The sequence below is a fragment of the Corythoichthys intestinalis genome, chromosome 10 (assembly GCF_030265065.1).
Source record: "Corythoichthys intestinalis isolate RoL2023-P3 chromosome 10, ASM3026506v1, whole genome shotgun sequence".
NCBI lineage: Eukaryota > Metazoa > Chordata > Actinopteri > Syngnathiformes > Syngnathidae > Corythoichthys > Corythoichthys intestinalis.
Window position 1 is genome coordinate 38,697,393 of NC_080404.1, and position 12,335 is coordinate 38,709,727.

A 12,335-nucleotide genomic window follows, 5' to 3' on the forward strand; every position below is an offset into this window, starting at 1 on the left:
ATTCTCCCAGTTAAACAAGACTGTAATATGGATATTCAATAAACATTTATATATTTTATATTTGCATGTGTGTTCTAACAGGTGGATAGTGGATTTGACATTTATTTTAATCTCCTCAAATTGGCAGAAAAAAAAAACGCAAGTTTTCTCAATGTTTAAATACTCTACATATTTTTATCATTATAAATGCATTTACACAGCGAAATAACGCTGGAAAAGTACATACATACATACATCGTTTTAGTATAAATATATGAATATATATTTTTTGAAAAAAGTCTGCCCGATGTGTCTAAATCCCACTTTACTCACGAGAGATAATGGCTCGTCATCCAGAATGATTCCTTCGGCAATGACTCTTCCCTGGGCTTTGGGACTGTCAAGTGCCAGTTTGTCATGCATAGCAAAAGTTTCTGCCAGTATTCGTTGCGTATGACCTTTCTTTCTGTCTTCGGTTTTCTCCTTATACTCCTCATATACTCCTCATACTCCTTGTATTGTTTGTGGTGGTATTTCGATAAATGCTTGATTAGTTTGGTTGTATTAACACTTCTTACAGCTTTACCACCACGCTTGACTTTATTGTGGCATATGTTGCACTCTGCCTCTTCGTCTTTGTCTTCCTGTAAAGTGAAATAATCCCACACAGCTGACATTTTTACCGATAGTTTCTCAGTCAATTGGGAGACGGTAATGTAGTGTGTTGAAGGTGTGCGTAAAATGCAGACCGGATTTTAGGGAAACCGAAGCAAAAACTGGAATGGATTATGTAAGTCGGTGCACTGGAAACCCCGGACCGGACTTTAAAAAAAAAACTGGATCGGAAGTCTGGATCGGAATTTTTCCGTGTCGGCCGATCCGATACCGATACGCATTTTTTTGCCCATATCGGCGTCCGATCCGATCCAGATATCCGATCGGGACATCTCTATATATTACTATTATTCAAATTTGTATTTATATGTTTTGTGATGTGTTATTGCTATTTGTAATTGTACCTGCACTATTTATGAAGGATTTAGCATAGGTTTTTAGGCTGTGGAACAAATTAATCGAATTCTAATTTACTTTTATGGGAAAATCTTGCTCGACATGCGACCATTTTTACTTACAACCCAGGTTCTGGAATGAATTAAATTTGTATGTAGAGGTACCACTGTACATATGATAAACTAATGAAGTCAAGTAAAATCCACTTTGGTCACGTGTCACCTCAGCGGCTGTCAAGCTGCTTTTGTGGCTGGCGTCAGCGCGTCGAGCTCGCTCGCTGACCTGCAAAGTCTCTGGCCCTCTCATCTGTGTGCAGCTTTGTGCACGCGGGCGTGTGTCATTTAATAGTGAGCTGCGTGTGAAAAGGAGGTCAAGGGGCGTGCGTGCCCACACAATATGCGGTAACTGACTATTTTTACAGATTACTATGATTCCTTTTTTGCAATGTCGTCGTCCTAATTACAGGATAAAACGGTTTAGGTTATTCTTATATATATATATATATATATATATATATTTTTTTTTTTTAACTGTTTTTAAAAATATTTGATTTATATTTTCGCACAATTGTTATAATTTTGTAATTCAAAAAAGTAGGAAAAATTAATGATTTTATTTAGGGCAAAAAAAAGTTTTGAATGAAATGTAAAGTAATTTTAAAATATTTTTAGATATTTTTGTTTAAACTAAAATATTCTACCATAAAGCAGAAACTGTTCTTAACTTAAAAATTATAAATGTATATAATTGAATATGTAAAATTTTTTTTTTTTTTTTAGACATTTTTACAAACATTTCTGAATTTTAAAAAGGTTTTTCTTACTATTAAAGAATACTGTGAAAATTTGTACATCATCTTAAAAAATACATCTAAAATATGTTGGCAAATAAAAAACATTAAAATACTGTACATTGGAGAGTAGCCATTAAGTCCGAACTTATTCCTTAAAAACAGTGAATTAGAAAATGAATTGAAAATGCAAAACCAAAATTAGGGGGAAGAAAAGAAGCATTAAGGGCAAAAAAATCTGATGATAAATTTCATTAGAAATGATAAAACATTTTAAATGCATATGTTTTGTCAAATTATTTAAAATATATACAGTGTATATACTGTATATGTGTGTGTATATCAAGGGTGAGAAGGAATCCAAATTCTTTTGACATTCGAATATAAAATGACTTAAAATCACACACACTCAAAAAAAAAAAACAATTCCACGAAACACCATTCAGAACTTTAGATGGTGAGACGCAATCCAAACTCTTTTGGTGCTTTTTAAATTTGAGAGGGGAAGTCGCTGAACCAGAGTCAACTTTCCTGTTCCACGTGGAAGAAGCTGACTCGCTTGTCATCTTGCGATCCAGCATAATGTGACATTTGAAGGCTGCAAGAACAACAGACTGTGAGAGGAGGATAAAGATTGTTTGAAACTGAGGCACTTAAGCCCATGGTGATTCTTCACCTTTTCCCTCGCCACATCACATGCGACTCGATTGATCCATTTATAGTCGCCTACTGTACTGCCACCAGCCACCAAATATAGATCGACTTTCACACGCTGGGATTAGACTCAGATGCGGTTCTTCCGTTCAAGTGGTCTTATTCTATTCTAATGTTCCTTGTGGTTTGGCAGGGAAAGAGCGACGGAGGCCTGAAGAATGAGAGGCTGGAGTTGAGGCTCTGCTGACCCTTCCCCTTCCTCCTCCACCTTTCCCGCCCCCTTAGCTCCGCATCGTCCCCGCCCCATCCCCTGGCTGCAGCCCGCCCAGACGTCCATCCATCATCCCAGCCCGATGTACTCCCCCGAGCAGGAGAACATCTGCACCACTTCCATCAAAGTGCCAGTCAAGTATGGAGAGCTCATTGTGCTCGGGTAAGAACTCCCATTTATCCTGTGCTTAAATGCACATCCTCAGAGTGCGAAAACTTTTGAAACCATTAACGGCGATTGACGCCCATTTAATTTTTACTGGGAGGACTGGCAAAGATCATTCAATGGCAGCTTCTCCAGTTCAAAATGGCAGGAACGTGTGTCGCCGTCAATGGGCGTTTTTAATATACAAATATATGTATACATATGTATATGAGGGCTGTCAAAATTATCGCGTTAACGGGCGTTAATTAATTTTTTAAATTAATCATGTTAAAATATTTGACGCAATTAACGCATGCATTAAATGACCCGCTCGCCAATTGCCTCAAACAGATTACAATGAGGCCGTTTATGGACATTAAGAGTGAAGAGAATGCCATCCGGCCGCTTGGGGGCAGCGCCGTTCCATACTCATACTGTTATTTCTTCTAAACGTTGGAGAATTAGTAGTTGTGAGACGTTTATGCTGTATTCACAATGCACTATGCACAATTCACTATTTGTGCTCCACACATATTTCGGTAAGTTTTCTTTCTTTTAGTGGCAATTATGTGTCTCTTGTTGTATTTTGGGTAAGATATGTACAGATATATGTTATACAGTAAAGGCGAGTGGACACAGGCGTTCTTTGGACCGCGCCGTTTATTGGCATAAGCTCCTCCTTCACAACAAACATAAGTATCGTTTAATGAAAGGAATATTATTTTTGTTGTGCTATCTCTCAAAAAAAAAATAATGTTCACAAAAAGAAAAGCACTTCAGTCTATAGTAATGAGGCCCTATTCTGACACACAGTTAAACAACAATGCAAAATGAACTGGCATTCCATATCAAAATAGCTATGCAAAATACACGTAAAACTTAGACTTTGGTCACTCTATTTTTATTATTGTTATTTTTATTCTTATTATTATTATATTAACTCTACTTTTGATTGAAAATTTTACAAATTTTATTAAAACAAAAACATGAAAAGGGGTTTTAATATAAAATTACTATAACTTGTAACTATAACAATTATCTTTTAAGAACTACAAGTCTTTCTATCCGTGGATCACTTTAACAGAAAGAATGTTAATAATGGCATTTGTGGATTTATTGTTACAATAAACAAATACAGTACTTATGTACAGTATGTTGTATGTATATATCCGTCGTGTGTCTTATCTTTCCATTCCAACAATAATTTACAGAAAAATATGGCATACTTTAAAGATGGTTTGAATTGCGATTAATTGGGATTAATTAATTTTTAAGCTGTAATTAATTCGATTAAAAACTTTAATCGTTTGACAGCCCTAATACATATATAAATAAATAAATAAATATATATATATTTTTTAAATTTATTTATTTATTTATTTATTTATTTATTTTTTGCTCGTGCTGTAACATAATAATATTTTTGAGCATCCCATCACAATTGAAGTCAGTTTTTTTGTGGAAAACAAAAAGTGAAGGATTTGAAGAATAAAAATATTTGTTTTTTGAAACAAGATTTTTTTTTTCTTTTTTTCTAAAGAATAGAGGCAGCTTTTAAAACTGAAACAAGAACGGTTGGGCATGTGCATTTCATGTATTGCGGAGCAATGTTAGGTATTAAAGTTGTATTTTAGAAATTCATTTAGAATGTCTTTGTGACCTTGATAAATTTTGATTTTACTATCGTAATTCCAGAATTGTTTTTGGAAGCCCTTTTAATTTTCATTTTAGTCTTGGTGTTTTAGACGATAATACTAATTAGTCTTAGTCATATTTTAGTCAACCAAATTGTTTTCGTCAATTTCTAGTTTTTGTTGACGAAAACTCAAGACTAGGGTTGTTATTTGATAGGATTTTTACGATTCCGATTCCATTATTTATATTGCTTAACGATTCGATTCGTTATAGATTCTCTTATCGACTAACAGGGTGACCCCCACCTCCTCAATCTCTGCAGCAATGCTGACAGCACTCCTGTACCGACTCACATGACATTTTGGAGGGAAAATGACAAGCAGTACTCAATTTGGACATTTAGGGATGTACGTAGTTTCTATGGGGCGTATTCACTTTTGTTGCCAGGGGTTTAGATATTAATGGCTATATTTTGAGTTATTTTGAGGGGAAAATAAATTAACTGTATTATATAAGCTGCACACAGACTACTTTTCGTTGTGTCAAAGTGTCATTTTGTCAGTGTTGTCCCATGAAAAGATATGCTTAAATATCTGCAGAAATTTGAGGAGTGTACTCATTTTTGTGATACACTGTATATGTGTGTGTGTGTGTTATATATAGCTTGAACAGAGTGGACACGTTATGATCAACCACACTGAATCTACTTCATAAAACTGCAAAATCTGATTTTCAAAGGAAGTAAAAAATACTGGTGCGATGTTATTGCATCAATAAATGGGAAATGTTCTTAAAGGGACACAACATAGTGGACAAAGACAAAGGGGACTAACAGAAAGCCTTTTTATAATAATAATTATTATTAATATTATATTTTTATATTTATATTATTATTATTATTTATATTTATATATATTTATATTTATATTTTTAAATAATCAATTAGTATATTTTAATTTTAGAACAACACATGATTAAAATCGTTTATTCAGGACAATAAATTCATTATAATTATTTTGGAATTTTTTTCCCTACTTATATTAGTTATTTTAGATTGAATTTGTATGAAACACACTGGGTACATAGCAAAAAACAGACCTGACATAAAACCTTTTACCAGAAGTAAATTAATTTAAAGAAATACAATTTAGGAGCCTGTACCTTTTGAATTTATCAAAGACAGCCATTGACAATACACCCCCCAAAAAATAATTGGATGAATATTTTTCCACCTTTGAGTGAAAATAAAGCTTCATTTATACTGGGGACACAAATGGCACCCGTAGTAAAAAAAAATGTCCCTACAACACTTTCTCTCCTGATTAGCCAACTATTTCAATTTATTTTTTAAAGAAAAGATGTGTTACTGTTACTCTTACCTCTACTTACGGACATCTCTACATACAGAATTTTCAGGTTAAGACACGCCTCAACGGGAAGATATTACTTCTAGTTACGAAAGAGATTTCAGGATACGAAAGGGAAAAATACAGTATGACTGGTACTCACAGCTCACAGATTTTACTGAATGTATTATGTAACATACTTATAGCTCCTCTGCCATTAGCTATTGCCTAGCATTCCTGGCATCCAATTGGCTAAGAGGGACCTCTACTGCATGTGTATATGTGTATCCCAGCATCCTCCTCATTCGGCCCTCATATTCCGACAGCATTACATCAGTGTATTAACTTTAATGCAGCAGCAGTATGAGAACAAGAATTGGGACCGGACGCCGTCAGGAACTGCAGGACAGCGGCGGTGTCTCCCACTTGTCCTCATACTATAGGCGGAGTTTGACTTTTGGGGCAGGGGGGGCACATTATTTTCAATTTTAAAAATTTTAATTTTATAATTAAAATACATATTTTCAACCCAAAAAAAGGTCGCTTTCGATAAAAAAATAAAAAATAAAAAAAGTGAATGCAAAAACACATTTGAAACTAAAAAAAAATGCATGTGAAAGCTATTTTTCTTAGATTTTTTTTTTTTCTTTGATTGAAGCAACTTTTTTGATTGAAGTAATGTTCATTTCATTTGGGGGCACATTTTGGCTAGGACATTTTTGTCTTTACTATACAATCAAAAAATAAGTTGCATCAAAAAATATATTGTCAAAAAGAAAAATCACTTAAATAAAAAAAAAAGGAACATTTCAATGAAGGAAAGTTTGTGAATGCGAAAAATGATTTGAGATTGAAAAATTTGCATTTGAACACTTAATTTTGTATCGAGAAAGTTTTCTTTGTTTGAAGCAATCCTTTATGTGTTTGGGCCATATTATGGGTAGGACATTTGTGTCTAAATCATTTAATCCCCCCAAAAAAGAAGTTGCTTAAATTAAAAAAAAATTCCATCAAAGAAAAAAATCTTTTGGAAAAATATATATATATATATATATATATTTTTTTTTTTGATTATTTTTGGGGGGGGAATTATATGCAAAGCAAATGACCGTCTAGGTTGCTAGTCATCTGTGTGATCTGTTCGAAGTCTAATTTTGACCGATTATAAAAATTAGTTTTTTTGTTCATTTCATTAATTTTTGTTGCAGTTTTATTGCTTTACAACTTGAATATTTGTAGCATAGTCAATTACATGCAATGACACTTTTCGGCCACCAGGGGGAGGGCCTCCCCTTAAAATCCGCTTATGCCTCACACTAGCTACTTTGGTCTCCAACATTTTGGTGTGCGGCAAGTTTTTGCTCAAACACATTTTTTCATTGAACAATCTCTGGAAAAGAGCTCAAAACAGCCACTTGAAAGCCAAATGACAGACTCGCAACATGTTTCTTATTGGAAGTCTTTCGCGGTGTGAGTTGCATACACGATTGTGTAAACTGTTTTCTAACAATTGCACAGCACATGCATACGAATATACATTAGCATATACATGAAAGTGTAGATGCAATTACTATGCTAATATGGAGTCACACACATGTAGCACAGCACATTCCTGAGAGGCCATCCTTGTTTATTAAACCAAAGGCATCAACAATTGACACTTTGGTGTGTTAGTTTGCTCAAGCACTTACTTGTTTTATCTACCTACAAATGATCGCTTCTAGGCCTCCCAGTCAAAATGGATCAAACGTCTATCGCTGTTAACAGCAGGCAATGAGTTAAAAATGTCTGCCTGACCTAGAATGAAATAAATGAAAAGAAAAGAAAAGTGGAAAAGCTTTGAGAAGTTAAAAGAAGCCAAGCTAGCCGTCTTTTACTGCTTTTTCCACCGAGGAAAATTTCCACGGTCATCGGCAGTTCAGACCAGCAAAGCTGACATGCTTACACGTGTTGTTAAATAACATACGTGCTGTGATGTAGGAGGGAACCTGACAGAAAGGAAGCGTGTGTGTATGTGTGTGAGGATGACGAGAAGGGCGCGGCGAAGGTTTTTTCCCACTTCCAGCTGAGCGTATGACTTGAGTCAAAACAAACCTTGAAGAAGCACTTTGGAGGGAGGCGCCATCCCAGCGCAGGCTTCAAAAGAGCCGCTGTGGTTTTTTCGATGATGTAAAGCAAATAACAAAAGCGTGCTTTCATATAGACACACCTTAATGCAGCTCAGAGGACACAGTGGGTGACTTGTTATGGGAACGTCGGCCATTTAAGTTCTTTTAAACGATCGTTTGTGAAACAAAATGCTCAAATTTTTTGCTGTTTAGCAAAACTGCAGTCAACACATTTATCATTTTGGACATAACTGTAAGACGATAAAGAGAAACCATTTAATCAAACATTTTTTAATACTGTAATTTTAGGTTGTTGTATTGATTTATTGATTTATTTACTTATTTTTAATGTTGGAAGGAGGTTGTGGCTCAAAATCTGACAATGCATTTCACCATTCCTTCTCTGCTTTGCACAGTACAGTCGTCCTGACCCCTTTGCCGAAAAGCAGCCCCAAAGCATGAGGTTCCCACCCCCATACTTCACAGTGGGGATGGTGTTCTTGGGGTTGTACTCATCCTTCTTTTTCCTCCGCACACTACGAGTAAAGTTTGCACTAAAAAGTTCTACTTTGGTCTCATCTGACAAAATGATTTTCTCCTTTGACCCCTCTGCATCATTCAGATGGTCCCTGGCAAACTTGAGACGGGCCTTCACATGTACTGGCTTTAACAGGGGAACCTTCTGAGCAATGCATGATTTTAAACCATTGCACCATAGTGTTCTACGGACAGTAGCCTTTGAAACTGTGCATCCAGCTCTCTTCAGGTCATTGACCAGCTCTTGCCGTGTAGTTCTAGGCTGAGACCTCACTTTTCTCATCATGAGTGATGCCCCACGAGGGGGGATTTTACATGGAGCCCCAGTCCCAGGTAGATTATCAGCTCATGTTTAGCCTTTTCCATTTTCTAACAATCGCTGCAACTGTTGATTTACTCTCTCCAAGCTGCTTTCCAAATGTCCCGTAGCCTTTTCCAGCTTTGTGGAGCTCAACAATTTTTTATCTGGTGTCTTTCAAAAGCTCTCTGGTCTTGCCCAAGGCAACAGATGGATTATGACTGACTTTGGGGTTCACAGGTGACAATAATGGGCTCGAACGGGTTGTGACAGGGTGGTTACTCATGGGGTAAAGGTGGACTTTTTTTTTTTTTTTTTTTTTAAAGTAGACTGACAACTCTTTGAGTGTCATAATTATTGCTGATTCTCAGGATACAAATACCTATGAACACAAAAACTACAAATTATTTTTTAAAAAATCATATAAACTGGAATTTTTTTTAGATTATGTCTTTATGAGTTGAAATGCATCTTTGATTGAATTTTCAGACTTTCTTAGTGGGTGAACTTGCAAAATACCTAAGGCTGTATATATGTACACTGAATATATATATATATATTAGGGCTGTCAAACGATTAAAATTTTTAATCGAGTTAATTACAGCTTTAAAATTAATTAATCGTAATTAATCGCAATTAATCGCAATTCAAACCATCTATAAAATATGCCATATTTTTCTGTAAATTATATATTTTCTGTAAAATAAATTGTTGGAATGGAAAGATAAGACACAAGATGGATATATACAGTACATTCAACATATGGTACATAAGGACTGTAGTGGGCATTTCACTCTACTGTCATTTAAATCTGTCTATGCTGTCCTCACTCCGAAGCGTCTACTTTTTCCAAAGCTAGACAGCTAGTGAACGACGCCTTAATAATCAGACTTCTTCCTTTTTCATCTGATTTATTAATAAAATAGCCTCAAACCATTGTCCTCTTTAGACCGTCATAAAACTACCAAAAAAAAGTACACAAGCATTGCATTAGCAACAACGTTAGCTTAGCACGCTATACAGGTTCACTAAACATAAACGAAAAGCGTCTCATACAAAAAATAGAACATTTCGCTTACTAACATAATACGTACATTCTTTACAACAACCATACTTACGGACAAATCTTGTCCAAGGATCATATAAGCACAACATTACCAGCCCGAGACGTCGTGCAGCCATATGAACTGGCAAGAAAAAATAAACCATGTCGCAAAGCGACCACAAGAGTTCGCTGTTGTGCTGCAGCACAAAAAGCCTTGCTGTAAAACTTACCAAAAGGCAGAATACTGTCTGAGCGGGACATGTGCGTTAATTGCGGCAAATATTTTAACGTGATTAATTTAAAAAATTAATCACCGCGCGTTAACGCGATAATTTTGACAGCCCTAATATATGTATATATATATGTATGCATACATATATATATATATATATATATATATATATATATATATATATATATATATATATATATATATATATATATATATATATATATATATATGTATACTGTAATTTATTATATATAGAACAAACTCCTTTTTCATACATTATACATACATACATTATAGCTCCCTTTCTTCAAATCATCACAATGCTAGCCCTTGTTCTGCCCAGCAAGTTGTCAAGTGCTGGAGTCAGTGCTTGGTTTGTGGAAACAGAAAGAACTGGCGCTAATCTATGCTCAATAAGCATGAGCACCATCTAAGTGTAAAAGGGCCCATTGTGTTTTAATTTCCCATTTCATTGTGTACAATATAATACACAATAAACAATACATGATGACCAAAAAAAAATGCTTTTACCCGACTCGAAATACGTCTTAGAGTTCAAATAACGTCTGCACTTCACTAGCTAAGGCTAAGCTTTTTCTTAAAAACCAAGCTTATTTTCAATTCAAAGGGGAGCACGTACTAAATAATATGAAAAACACATACCAATTAAAAAACAAAATGAACTTGACGTCATTGCTCATTTGTAAAAAAAAAAAACAAAAAACGATTGGTTCCTAGAATTCGTTTTTCAGGAAACTAGGTTTCCATTCTGTTTATTTTCCTATCCGATTTGTTTGTATTGTGACATTTCAACCAAATTGTGTCGTCTATTCCAGGTCATTTTTTTATCTGTCCACCCTGTAACCTGGCTGCGTGTTGTCTGTGTGCAGGTACAATGGCTCTTTGCCCAACGGCGATCGAGGGCGACGTAAAAGTCGCTTTTCGCTCTGCAGACGACCAAAAGCCAATGGAGTCAAACCCAGCACGGTTCATGTCGCCTGTTCTCCGCAGGCTGCCAAGGTCTGACACACACTCACCCACACATGCAGTGGGGAGAACAAGTATTTGATACACTGCCAATGGGAAAACCCATTGGCAGTGTATGGGTTTTCCCATTGGCAGTGTATCAAATACTTGTTCTCCCCACTGTATGCTTAGCTCATTGTTACCAGTGATGGCAATAGATGTCCAATCCATTTGAAATGGGAATGATGGCAGCGGTCGAACGATCTCTGCCACAATTCCCAGTTAAAAGGATCGGTCATATATCGCTGTCAGTGGCACTGAACCGTGATCATTCGAGCGCTTCAAAACATGTTCTCTTGCGACCCCTATAGGCCATCAGCAACAAAGACCAGCACAGCATTTCGTACACGTTGTCGAGAGCGCAGACGGTGGTGGTGGAGTACACTCACGACAGCAATGTAGACATGTTTCAGGTAACACACACAAATAATTGATGTCTAAGCAAAAATATTTCAAATTTCTCATCCCTGCCACAAGATGGCGGTAAAGCCATTTTTTTCCCCGATTTGACAAGCTTAAAATGAACTACGACTGTCTGCCTCATTTCTTAAATGTCTCATCAGCCCGGTGACATGAAAAGCACAATGGAAGAGCGCACATGCCCTCTACTGGTTGGCTCGGGTGCTACAGACAACAATAAGTCCGCAATGAATAGAAGAAAATAACTTAAGAGTCAAGGTCAAAGTATCAATCGTATACATCCATAGAATATACCGACCAAATTTCAGTATGATCCATCCATAAATAATGGTGGAGTAGTCATTTTAGTAAGTGTGCTCTCCCAGATGAAGAACACAAAAAGAACAAAGGGAGCGAGAACTTGAGATTTCAGCGTTTTTTGAAAAATTATTGACATAGTCAAGGCAATAAATATGGGACATGAACCCAAATTGTTTCAAAATAGAATAAATAAATAAATAAAAAGACACACATTGGACTGGGTGTAAGAACCATCCAATAAATTAGATTTTTAGCAAAACAATTTTTTTTTCCCAAGAAGACAAGTGATGTTTAAGACTGGCGTAGTATTTGGTATTTGTTTACGTATGTCATAGGTTTTGTAATATTAAACAGAAGAGGTGATTAAATTTGGGGGTTATGAGGTCACAGAGGTCAGAAAAATAATTTTGTATAAAACAGATTAGCCTATTAAACTTAAATTTGCAGGGTTAGTGATGAGAACAGAAAAAAAATGATGACATTTTGGGGCCTAAAGGCATAGGTTTATTGCCCACACAACAAAATATGGGGATGCTTTG

At 35.7% G+C, this 12,335-nt stretch overlaps 1 protein-coding gene across 3 annotated transcripts in view; it reads left to right on the forward strand.

Moving 5' to 3' along the window:
* peli1b (pellino E3 ubiquitin protein ligase 1b) overlaps positions 1 to 12,335 on the forward strand; it is a 78,952-nt gene that overhangs the window by 45,556 nt on the left and 21,061 nt on the right. For all 3 annotated transcript variants that reach the window (XM_057848126.1, XM_057848125.1, XM_057848127.1), the window contains exons 2-4: positions 2,628 to 2,867; positions 10,941 to 11,070; positions 11,388 to 11,489. In XM_057848126.1, the coding sequence (XP_057704109.1) occupies positions 2,788 to 2,867; positions 10,941 to 11,070; positions 11,388 to 11,489 (312 nt within the window). In that variant the 5' untranslated portion in view covers positions 2,628 to 2,787. The remainder of the gene's footprint in view (positions 1 to 2,627; positions 2,868 to 10,940; positions 11,071 to 11,387; positions 11,490 to 12,335) is intronic.